Source organism: Scheffersomyces spartinae (assembly GCF_019049425.1).
Source record: "Scheffersomyces spartinae strain ARV_011 chromosome Unknown scaffold_2, whole genome shotgun sequence".
NCBI lineage: Eukaryota > Fungi > Ascomycota > Pichiomycetes > Serinales > Debaryomycetaceae > Lizanozyma > Lizanozyma spartinae.
This window is the reverse complement of record NW_025065049.1, coordinates 410,256-421,891: the sequence shown is the minus strand read 5'-3', so window position 1 is coordinate 421,891 and position 11,636 is coordinate 410,256. Positions and strand designations below refer to the sequence as shown.

The window sequence follows — 11,636 nt, the reverse complement described above, 5'->3', positions numbered from 1 at the left end:
TACCTAATTGGGAAAGGAATCTCGAAACCAACCTTACCTAAAGTATATCATCTATATGCATCATGTCTCTCGTCTCATCAATATACTTACTGGTAAAAGTCAACGAGTATATTGCTAAGTCATACGTCCTAATACGGGCATAGACGAGATGTGAATGAATGGCTGCGAAATCTATATTTATCCGACGTGTGCCTTACAGAATGCCAGCACCTTACAGAAAGGAAGCCTTTGACTGAGACCATGACCGTTATCCCATAGGGTAGACATAGGTTGAATTCAACTAATTGGGTGCATTATTTTATCTGAAACGGTATATGAATTGGAATGCAATAGATTCCAGCAATAACTATTTGGTATATTAATAACTGAAACCAAATAGACCCATGAAAAATAGATCCATGATTTAATGAAGTAAAATACTAAAAAAGCAAGACAATCTCTCGTTATATCAAATCTTTTAATAATCGAATCATCATTAAACAAAACACTAGTATTTTCAATTTGGCTGCTCAAACTACTATCAAGATCTCTGCCTCAAACGGAAAGAAGAACAACGAAAAGAAGAACAACTGTTTCAGTAGCTGTTCTCCTTGTGGTGGAGGCTGCAACACTGGTTGTGAATGATGTGTTATTGCTTAAATTAACTTTTAGAATGGGTATAATTCCACGTCTTACTTAAAAAGATGTATATGTTTATCGTCAGCCAAAGAATACTTTTCAATAATGATAACGCTGTAAGTAACAAATAACCATCAAATACTCATTATACTACTTAACTATTGTACTCTTACATATTCTTGTAACTGAAGCTACCATACTTTATTTATATTAGTTTATAGCATTATTTAGGACAAAGAAGATAAACAGCAGAGGGTCATTGAAGTTGACTTAATTGTTACAATAAAGAATTTTGCAAGTGGTCGACCACCAACTTAATATGGTAAGTTTAACGATTGGAATACGTTAGTAAGCTTTATCCTGGAACATCAACAGATCTTTAAAGAGTACTTAATGATTTTGAGTCTTTAGAGTTTTCAGAGGTAGCCAAAGCCAAAGAACAAGATCGTAGGCCCTAAATGCCCAGATCTGGATTGATTTGTTTCGTGATTACAAGATAATGAAGTGATAAGGTGCTTAGGTCGAAGGGACGTGCTTAATGCTAATACCTGTAAAGTGTATCTCTGGAGTAGTACTAGGAGAGGAGCTACCAAAGCCCGAAGTAGTAGTTTTAATTGGTATAAGTATAAACTTTAATACTAACTTGATCACGTGGTGATAAACACGTTTTGTGCAGGTGGAAATATTTTCCACAACAAAAGAAAATGGAAATCCTTGAGTACAACTAAGCACCAAGGTACAAATCATCTTCGGAAGTTCAATAACACTCTTATTATCAACTTAAAGTGTTGATCCAACAGTAAAGGTTATTGTTGAAAGACTTTATCTGCTATCCCTTCAACCCGGTTACTCCTTTATACTAATAGAATGGCAAAGGCAACAGAAGCTGAAATTTTGGCGTCCTACCCACAAGTCAACGCTCCTTCGGAGGTAACTGGGTATAGTTCCAACTTGACAAAGGAACAAGAAGGAATTTTGGAACAATTCCGTATTGTATTGGATGCATTGGGATACACTGAGAGAACTGATACTGCAACTCTTTTAAGATTTCTTCGTGCTAGAAAGTTTGATTTGGAAAAGGCTAAAGCTATGTATATCAAATGTGAAGAATGGAGAAAACAATTTGGTACCAACACTATATTGGAAGATTTCCATTATGATGAAAAACCATTAGTTGCTAGTATGTATCCTCAATATTATCATAAAACCGATATTGAAGGAAGACCTGTTTATTATGAAGAATTAGGTAAAGTGGATTTAAATAAAATGTTGAAGATTACTACTGAAGATAGAATGTTAAAGAATTTGGTATGGGAATATGAATCCTTTACAAATAATAGATTACCTGCTTGTTCAAGAAAGGCCGGACATTTAGTTGAAACATCTTGTACAATCATGGATTTAAAGGGAATTTCTCCAATGTCTATTTATACCGTAAGTAATTACGTTAGAAGAGCCTCTGAAATTGGTCAAGATTATTACCCTGAAAGAATGGGTAAGTTCTATTGTATCAACGCTCCTTTCGGGTTTGCTACTGCATTCAAGATTATTAAGGCCTTCTTAGATCCGGTTACCGTTAATAAAATCCATATTTTGGGTAGCAGTTACTCAAAGGAATTATTGAAACAAATTCCTGCTGAAAACTTGCCTGTGAAGTTTGGGGGTAAATCTGATATTAGTGATCAAGATTTATACTTGAGTGACATTGGTCCATGGAGAGATCCTGAATATATTGGCCCAGAAGGTGAAGCACCAAAGCAATTTGAAAAGTAAAAAGTTTGGGTAGCTTAGTTTGCGACTAATAATTTTCAATATATACTCTCCTATAAACTATTTATATACCTTTTTTTTTTGCTCTTTCACCTCCTTCCCTCTGGAAGATGCCATTTTTGTTGGTTTGTTTATTGGCAGTAGTGCATCTTACTTGGACATTTCAGCTTAACTATTAGAACAGCTTATAGATAGTATATGGACATAAATAAATTACTTCAACCAAATTAGTAAAGCGGTGATGAATTTCGCTGCAAACTTCTGCAGCCTATACCATTAGAGTAATTGCTGCAAAAAAATATCTGCCTGTGATTATAGAGGGGTCCAACAAATAAATAAACTATTTAAGTCCAACATGGACTGTTAAGCCCTTTTCACTACCCTTAATATCAAATAACATACCTATAATATTACTCTATAAATTAATATTTTGCTTTTACATTGTTAGTATGGCGAATCAAGATACTTCTAGCAGCCTAGTTCCTACTAAGTCATCTTCGCAATCTGATGGTTCCTTAATCAAAGCAAGTAGTATTAGTGAGAAGGATAAAAGTATCACAAGCATCCCGCCCACTTATTATAATAGTCAGTGGTTTTCTAGATTTCCTCAAGTCCATTATAGAGAAGTACCTGAACTTGATTTAGAAAGTTGCTTAACTGCATATACAGATGCACATTCTTCGTTTGACTTACACTCAGAGACCATACCTCCACAATCATCACCCCCTCCAACAGCAGCAAGCAAATTTAAATTGTCATTCCTACAACGCAATTGGAAATTTTATACGATACAACTCGATACATATCCATATGGAAGAATTGCTATTGCCTTTGGCATAATGATTCTACTTGTTATAGCCTTTGTCGCAGGATTAATACACCAAATAGTTAGTGAAGCTCACAATAAACTGAATTAGCTGCCGTTGGTACGAATATATATATGTGGTTTGCTATGCCAAGAAAGACTGTTGTTCCAGGAAAAGGTAAGGGAGTTAAATCAAATTACTCTGCAGTGGTAGAAATGGAAACTGTTAGCCGTTTCTTCTCCAAAGTCGTGCCCGGTACAATGTTTGCTTAAAAAAAGTATGGGGAAGCGAAGTTTTCTTTGACTTGCTATAAATACTAGTCCTTTTGGGGGTCTTGTTCATTTGAATTATACTTAATGAACATATAGGGCTTTGGTAACTTTGTAGAATACAATGCATTCCACTTTAATATGCCTTATATGGCTCTTTTGTACCATGTGTACGGCCAAAGTGCATACTTTCCACTGGGAAATTGCTTGGAAACTTGACAATCCTGATGGGATGAAGGAACGTCAAGTTATAGCCATCAACAACAAGACTCCTTTACCCACAATTCGAGTTAAAACAAACGATAGAGTTATAATACATGCTACCAATAAATTGGGGAATCAAAATACCTCTATTCATTTCCATGGACTTTTCCAAAATGGTTCAAATTCAATGGATGGCCCAGAATTTGTTACGCAATGTCCTATAGCACCAGGATCAACATATATTTATGATTTCAAAGTTCCAAATCAGGAAGGAACCTATTGGTATCATTCTCATAGTGGACCTCAATATGGTGATGGGTTAAGAGGGATGTTTATAATTGAACCTGAAAATGTTGACGCATACCCCTTTAAATTTGATGATAAAATAACCCTTTCACTAACTGATTGGTACCATAAAGAGGCAAAGGAAATCAAAAAGACATTTATGAGTAGATTTAATCCTACAGGCGCTGAACCAATTCCTCAAAATGCATTGTTCAACTATACCAGAAATGCTACTTGGCATGTGGCACCCAATACGAAGTATTTCATACAAATTGCTAATATGGGTATGTTTGTTTCCCAATATCTCTTCATTGAAAACCATAACTTTACCATTGTCGAGGTAGATGGGGTTTATGTTAAACCCCAAATGACAGACTCTATTTACATAGCTGTTGGCCAACGGTATGGTGTGCTTATTGAAACTGGTGATTTCCATGAAAATTTTAGATTTCTTAATGTCATTGATAAACCCATGTTGGATACCAAACCAGCTGAGTTGCAATATATATCAACAAATTGGATTGTTTATGATGATAAGAAACCTTTACCTCCAGCTTTGGAGAATAATGAAGGATCCTTTGACTCATTTCTTCAAAACATTGATCCCTTTGATGACTTCAATTTAAAACCTTTAACTAAATCACCCTTGATGGAGGCAGCAGATTACACTATTAACTTGGATTTTAAGATGGAAAATTTAGGAGATGGAGTTACATATGCGCTTTTCAATAATTTCAGTTATGTTGCTCCAAAGGTTCCAACATTAATGACATTGTTATCAAGTGGAAAGCTTGCATCCAATGACAAAATTTATGGGACCAATACGAATACATTTGTCCTTCAACATAATGAAGTAATCGACATCATACTTAACAATATGGATCCAGGGAAACATCCATTCCATTTACATGGTCACACATTTCAAGTGATTGAACGTTCTCCCCCAAGTTCCGATGACAATCCCATTACATATGATCCTAATAACCACGCTGAATTCCCCTTGAACCCAGTGATTAGAGATACAGTGATGGTTAATGCTAACGGTTACGTCGTGCTTCGTTTCTGTGCAAATAACCCTGGGGTTTGGTTCTTTCATTGTCACGTTGATTGGCATTTGGAACAAGGACTTGCGATTGTATTGGTTGAGGCACCATTTGAGGTTCAAAAGTCTCAATCACTTTCAAGTGCTCAATTGCATGTTTGTAAACAAAGCCGAGTTCCTACTAGCGGTAATGCAGCAGGAAGATATGGTAAATCTGAGAAAGATTGGTTGAATCTTGAAGGTGAAAACATACAACCACAACCATTACCTCCTGGGTTCACTCTTAAGGGATACATTGCTTTCTTTTTGTGTGCAGCTTTTGCTTGTTGGGGTTTACTATCCATCTACAAATATGGCATTGAAGATGTTGCTGCTGATGATGGAGAAGAAATGATTATGAAATTAGAAAGTTTACTTGAAGAGAATGGAGGCCTGGGCCCAGAAGATACGAGACCCTTAACAGGCGAAGACTCGAATGCTTAAAATAAATGAAAATAACGAAACGTAAGTAACGAAAAAAGTACATAGTGTTATGATTCATTATAATGATCATGAAAAGTTATAGTGTGTATGTTTCCGAGTCATTATAGAGTTCCCTTTTTTTGACTCGTTTGAAAATCTGAACCACAACCAGAGTCAACAAAATAAGTCAAGCGAGCCCACATAAACTATTCCGGGGAAAAGAATATGATACGGAAAAAGAATACTATACTAAACATTTTCTTTTACTCGCAATTATACCATGTCCAAATACGTTGTTATAGGGTAAGTAAATAACAAATGTAATCGTATAGGGCTAAGTACTAACGTTAGGGGTTATAAAGGTCAGGGATAGTTGGTTTATACACTGTGTATAATCTAATCGAAAGAAATGTCAATGGCGAAGAGATAACAGTTATTGCGGAGTATTTACCTGGAGATGAATCTATTGATTATACATCGCCTTATGCTGGAGGTAATTTCTCATGTATCACCGATGATCATCCAGATACTTTAAAGTTTGATAAGCACACTTATACTAGGTTACAATCTATTCAAAGGAGATTGGGTGGTCCTCAACATGGATTGGATAAGATACAATCAACTGAATATTTTGATACTAAGCCATCTGATGCTAAAATCAATTCCTTGAAAAGCTATATAGAAAACTATACGGAATTGCCAAAACTGGAAATGCCTCATGGTTGTCAATATGGTATTAGATATACTTCATGGAGTTTCAATTGTCCAAAATTCTTGCTCAATATGAAGAAATATCTTGAAGGGAAAGGAGTTACTTTTGTCCAAAAAAAATTGAGTCATATTTCTCAAGCCTTTGCTTTTGGTACTAAAATTGTATTCAATTGTACTGGTAATGGGTCAAAATACTTGGGTGGAGTCACCGATAACAAAATTTATCCTACAAGGGGACAAGTGGTTGTTATCAAGGCTCCACATATTAAAGAAAATGTAATGAGATGGGGTGATAATTATGCTACTTATATAATTAAAAGACCTTATTCTCATGATCAATTAATTCTTGGAGGTTTTTTACAAAAGGATGATTGGAGATCAGCAACTTCTCATGATGAAACATTGGATATATTGAAGAGAACTACTCAATTATTACCTCTGATTCTTTCTAGAAACACTTATGGATCTTCCATTGAAGATTTGGAAATCCTCAGAGTCGCAGCAGGTTTAAGACCAAGTAGACACGGGGGTCCTAGAATTGAAAGGGAACCAATAGATCATACAAAGTGTGTTATTCATAATTATGGTGCTAGTGGGTATGGATATCAAGCTGGGTTAGGAATGGCATATCGTGCTGTTTCCCTTGCATTAGATGTTAAGCCTAAACTTTAGTCATAATAAATCCTTTTTCTTAGTTGTATTGACGTTAGTAGTTGAGATAAGAAAGTAGATAAGCGGATGAAAAAAACCCAGCGCTACCGATGTTACCGCGCTACCATTGTCATTGATAAAAGAAAGATGATTACTCCTCTCCTTATAAAATGGCTGGAGATTAAGTACCACCACTATATATTTCGATTTGAAAACAATAACTTATCATGAGTGGGCTTTTTGAATGGGCTTTTGGAAAGAAGCTGACGCCACAGGAAAGGCTTCGGAAGAACCAACGAGCTTTAGAGAAAACCCAAAGAGAACTCACAAGAGAAGTGACCAAACTTCAACAACAAGAAAAGAAGCTTACTAGTGAGATTAAGAAACTGGCTAAAGCTGGACAAATAACCAGTGCCAAGATTCAAGCTCGTGATTTAGTTAGAACCAGGAATTATGTTCAAAAGTTTAATTCTGTCAAGACACAATTACAAGCCATTAGTTTAAGAATTCAAAGTGTACGGACCAATGCTCAAATGGCTACATCAATGAGAGATGCCACCAGAGTATTAAATGGGATGAATAGAAGTATGAATTTACCTCAACTTAGTCGGATAGCTCAAGAGTTTTCCAAGGAGAATGATTTAATGGATCAAAAACAAGAGTTTATGGATGATGCTATTGATGATGCTATGGCTGATGATGAAGAAGTCGAAGAGGATGAACAAGTGGATGAGATATTGAACAAAGTATTAGATGAGATTGGAGTTGATTTGAATACAACTTTGAAAGACACTCCTAATGCTATTCATAGTGGAGGAGAGGCTGTTACCAATGGAAGAATTGCTCAAGCAGCCGGAGGTGGATCCTTTGGACAAACTGGTGGAGAAGATTTTGATGAAAATGATTTACAAGCTAGATTAGATAGTTTGAAAAAGTAGAATAAGAACTGAACAATATTTATTACTTTCTATAAACGAGGTTTTTAAATATATTTCTTTGATTCCAAATATTCAATAACTTGTTGAGCAGCTTGTTCAACAGTTAAATCACCATAATTTTTTAAATGGATTTCTGGTTTTTCTGGAGCTTCATATGGTGCACTAATACCAGTGAATTCTTTAATAATACCTTCTCTTGCCTTTTTATATAAACCCTTTGGATCTCTGGTTTCAGCAACATCAATTGGAACATCAACATATACTTCAACAAATGGTAAACCTCCTTGTTCATGTAAAACACGAGCAGAATCTCTATCCTTCTTATATGGAGAAATGAATGAAGTTAAAGCAATAGTACAAGAATCAGCAAATAATTTGGAAACTTCAGCAATTCTTCTAATATTCTCATTTCTATCAGCTTCACTGAAACCTAAATCCTTATTCAACCCAAATCTAACATTATCACCATCTAATCTATAGGAATTGATTCCTCTTTGTAAAAGTGCTTGTTCGAGAGCACAAGCAATTGTAGATTTACCACTGGCACTTAAACCAGTGAACCAAATAGTTGCACCTCCTTGCTTTCTCAAAGCAGCTCTTTCTTCGTGACTTAAGTTGTCGTGCCAGGTGATATTAGTAGCCATTATGATTAGTGATAAAAAAAGATTATGTACAAGTCACAAGATCAGATTTTTTTAAGTCTAAGCAAATAATTAGTTTAACTAAAGGTTCCATGATATATAGTGGTTGAGTTTTTGCAACTCACCATTGCACGTGACTGATATCATATATCTGCGACAAAGGAACGCGACATAACCCAAATAGGACGTTGTGCAATGTGTGACAAAAGACGTTAACCTTGGGAGAAAAACTTTTCTTGCACACATTAAATGGTCTACCAATACAAAGAGATCTTGACTATCATTGTCGTCAATATATAATATAGCTTCGTCATAATGTATTATGAATTAGTGGCTATTGCTCGTATAGCAGATCCTCTTAAATCCAACTTTGAAGCAGTTAAAATCGCCCTGACAGTGGGAAGATTAATTCTCAATAACAGAGGAATTATAAGAGATATTACTTCATTAGGTCCTCGTCCCTTACATAAAATCATATCAAAGGAACAAGAAAGACATTATCAAGGATTTCATTTCATGATGGGATTTGATAGTTCTCTGACAGTCCAACAGGAATTATTGCGTACCTTAAGAAGAGATCCCAGAATATTACGCTGTTCCATAATTAAGCGTGATATAACTGAAAAATTATCTCCAGGTACTTCATTTGAACAGGCATTAAATAGTTTACCAAAGGAATCTTAAAGGGTTATATAATGTTCACCGAAGGAGTCTTAAAAAGGCTATATAATGGATATTTGTACATAGGAAATTAATGAATCGTTATAGAATTATCAAGTGTATTAAGTGTATTATTATTATTATTATTAACAAATTAAGCATTAAATAGCACATCCGTGTGCTTAATTGCAATTAACTAAATTGCATATTTTAATCATTATTCATGTAAATTACATTCGGATTTTATAACCTTTACCTGTTTGAGTTCCATTGGTGGTGGAAACAAAGTCTTCCAAACTAGTAGTTGATTCTAATGTATGAGCATCCATATCAAATACCGATGGAGGTGACAGTTCTGTGGTTGAAGATGCACTATCAACATCATCAGCTATTGGAATATTAGAAGTTAATGAACGAGGTAAAGATGTCATTTCATAATTATCAATACCAACTCTACTTGAGGATCCACTCACTTGAGAATAAAGTCCTCCTCTATTTTCAATATCTGATTCGGAATTTAATGCAGAAACAGAAACAGTCAATGGATTAATCTCATGATAATCAATAAACAGAATCTCAGTGTATGACCAACGGCAAAACTTATTTGGTAAACGAATGGGTAAATGAACATAACTGGTATAGGTAAACACACACAATGAAAGCACTGCACCCCCAATTAAATCAATAAAATAATGATGAGTCAAATACATTGTACACCACCAGAGCCACATAACATATCCACACCATACAAATTTCAATTTTGGAAATAACCAAATTAAAAATAAACATTCCATAACTGCACAACCAGAATGCAAGGAGGGGAAAGCTCCAAATGGTACTGGAGCATTAGTAAAAGTTGAAGTATACATATCAAACCCAACAATATCATCAATTCTTGCTAAACCACCTGGTGATCCACCCATAGAATAATTAGCCGGAGCTAAACCATTGTTTAGTTTATACCATGGAGGAGCAGCCGGGAAAAGTAATTGCATAATAACCCCAAATAAGTTCATATAACCAAATGCAAACCCATAAGCTCTTAAAGATGTAGGAGGTCCAAAAATAAATATAAGAGCTGCCACCACAAATGGTACTGAAAAATGAATTATCCCATAAGGCAACCATGCTAAGATATCCAAAACTGGATGGGTAAAAGCTGCTAAAACACTGGATAAATTATCACCATACATAACGGTTTCAAACGCAGGAAGGAAACGTACACTAATGGGTAAACGCCAAGTGACCGGGATTTTGGCACAAGAAAAGAAAAGTGCCAACCAAGTAAAGATAGGCAATGCAGGAAGAAAGAATTGGCTAGTTAAAGGAATGGCAAACATCAAACCAAAGAGGGCAATGATGGGGAACTTAACCAAAAATGAAGCCGGGAAAATCAAAAAACAAAACAAAAGTATCAGTACTAAGAAACCATAATGTATGATATCACCTGTAGACCATTCATACCTTTTAAGGTAGTTCAAGTTGACAATTATATTTGTATCAAAGTTTAATTCTGATAATCGCGAATTAGGATCCTTTTCCAGGAGGAAATAGTAATGGATAACCTTGTAAACTCTAAGGAAGACAGACGATGACGATGATAATGATGATGGTGATGAAGAAGAAGATGCTGATGACGATGCTGATGTTAATTCTGTTCTTTCTAAGAGGTGGTAATTATTATTCATTGGATTAGACCCACCAGAATACAAATGATCCGAAAGCGAATCGGAACCATTGGAGAATGATGATGGTAATGTAACACCCTTGGGAACATTCAAACCAGTTTCATTTGATTGTAAACCGGTAGCGGTATCCCGAGGAAACGGTCCGGGGAACTTTGAAGTATAAGTAGCAGCAGCCATTAACAGTTCAAAAACAGTAATATGCTATGTATACTTTACTAATAATAAACAACTAATGATTAATGTTCAACTGTTAGAAGAAAATGAAGCAAATGGTTATATGCTAGCAAAAACTTTAATATTATTGATTGGTTTTTCAAATGATCAATATTCAAGATTATTCAGAAAGAAGTAATAAGTTGTTTTGGTATTACGTTTGCCGGTATACCCGTTACTATAATGCGCTTGAGCCGATGGGTATTGTAGAATATTTGCCTTGATTTTCTTTTTGTTGGTCGTGCGTATACCAATGGAAATAAAGACAGATGGTTCTGGACGTCAGCCTATTTAAGAATAGGGGTCGATGATGTTTGAGTCCGGTGACTTGGCACGTGATCAATTTGGCTTGGTGTTGAAAAGTACATTAGTGTAGCAAAATACATGATCTAATAAATGAATGATATGCGGCGTAACATCACAATACAGCGACCGAATTGGGTAGATTTTCAGGGTGCATTAAACTCCTATTTTTCTCTTTGTATGTTTATACTTAAAATTCATTACATCATTGCTGTCTTCACCCCAGTTTATCTTGGTTCTTTTTGTGTCCTTCTCCGGAGTCATCTTTGAAGTTCAAGATATGAGCTTGACCACAGTCACGTGACCACATTCAATGTCAACAAACAATTCTATTGAAATTATACTTCTATGCCATCTAGTAACATCATGTTAATA

The 11,636-nt window shown here is 35.3% G+C and overlaps 7 protein-coding genes across 7 annotated transcripts; 5 read left to right on the top strand and 2 right to left on the bottom strand.

Moving 5' to 3' along the window:
• Positions 1 to 1,485: 1,485 nt before the first annotated feature.
• Positions 1,486 to 2,391, top strand: SEC14 (phosphatidylinositol/phosphatidylcholine transfer protein; the record flags this gene model as incomplete). Its single annotated transcript, XM_043193018.1, has 1 exon — positions 1,486 to 2,391. One exon carries the CDS (start codon positions 1,486 to 1,488, stop codon positions 2,389 to 2,391), a length of 906 nt encoding a protein of 301 aa, XP_043051406.1.
• A 1,196-nt stretch (positions 2,392 to 3,587) lies between these two features.
• FET33 (putative oxidoreductase) lies at positions 3,588 to 5,477 on the top strand (the record flags this gene model as incomplete). Its single annotated transcript, XM_043193017.1, has 1 exon — positions 3,588 to 5,477. The coding sequence occupies one exon, from the start codon at positions 3,588 to 3,590 to the stop codon at positions 5,475 to 5,477; it is 1,890 nt and encodes a 629-aa protein (XP_043051405.1).
• Positions 5,478 to 5,736: 259 nt separating this feature from the next.
• Positions 5,737 to 6,839, top strand: IFG3 (Ifg3p; the record flags this gene model as incomplete). Its single annotated transcript, XM_043193016.1, has 2 exons — positions 5,737 to 5,759; positions 5,819 to 6,839. The coding sequence occupies 2 exons, from the start codon at positions 5,737 to 5,739 to the stop codon at positions 6,837 to 6,839; spliced, it is 1,044 nt and encodes a 347-aa protein (XP_043051404.1).
• Positions 6,840 to 7,045: 206 nt separating this feature from the next.
• VPS2 (ESCRT-III subunit protein) lies at positions 7,046 to 7,756 on the top strand (the record flags this gene model as incomplete). The annotated part of the gene is made up of 1 exon (XM_043193015.1): positions 7,046 to 7,756. The coding sequence occupies one exon, from the start codon at positions 7,046 to 7,048 to the stop codon at positions 7,754 to 7,756; it is 711 nt and encodes a 236-aa protein (XP_043051403.1).
• Positions 7,757 to 7,800: 44 nt separating this feature from the next.
• MET14 (adenylyl-sulfate kinase) lies at positions 7,801 to 8,400 on the bottom strand (the record flags this gene model as incomplete). Its single annotated transcript, XM_043193014.1, has 1 exon — positions 7,801 to 8,400. One exon carries the CDS (start codon positions 8,398 to 8,400, stop codon positions 7,801 to 7,803), a length of 600 nt encoding a protein of 199 aa, XP_043051402.1.
• Positions 8,401 to 8,712: 312 nt separating this feature from the next.
• On the top strand, positions 8,713 to 9,081 carry MRP17 (mitochondrial 37S ribosomal protein bS6m; the record flags this gene model as incomplete). The annotated part of the gene is made up of 1 exon (XM_043193013.1): positions 8,713 to 9,081. The coding sequence occupies one exon, from the start codon at positions 8,713 to 8,715 to the stop codon at positions 9,079 to 9,081; it is 369 nt and encodes a 122-aa protein (XP_043051401.1).
• Positions 9,082 to 9,287: 206 nt separating this feature from the next.
• AUR1 (inositol phosphorylceramide synthase) lies at positions 9,288 to 10,922 on the bottom strand (the record flags this gene model as incomplete). The annotated part of the gene is made up of 1 exon (XM_043193012.1): positions 9,288 to 10,922. One exon carries the CDS (start codon positions 10,920 to 10,922, stop codon positions 9,288 to 9,290), a length of 1,635 nt encoding a protein of 544 aa, XP_043051400.1.
• Between the last annotated feature and the right edge of the window lie 714 nt (positions 10,923 to 11,636).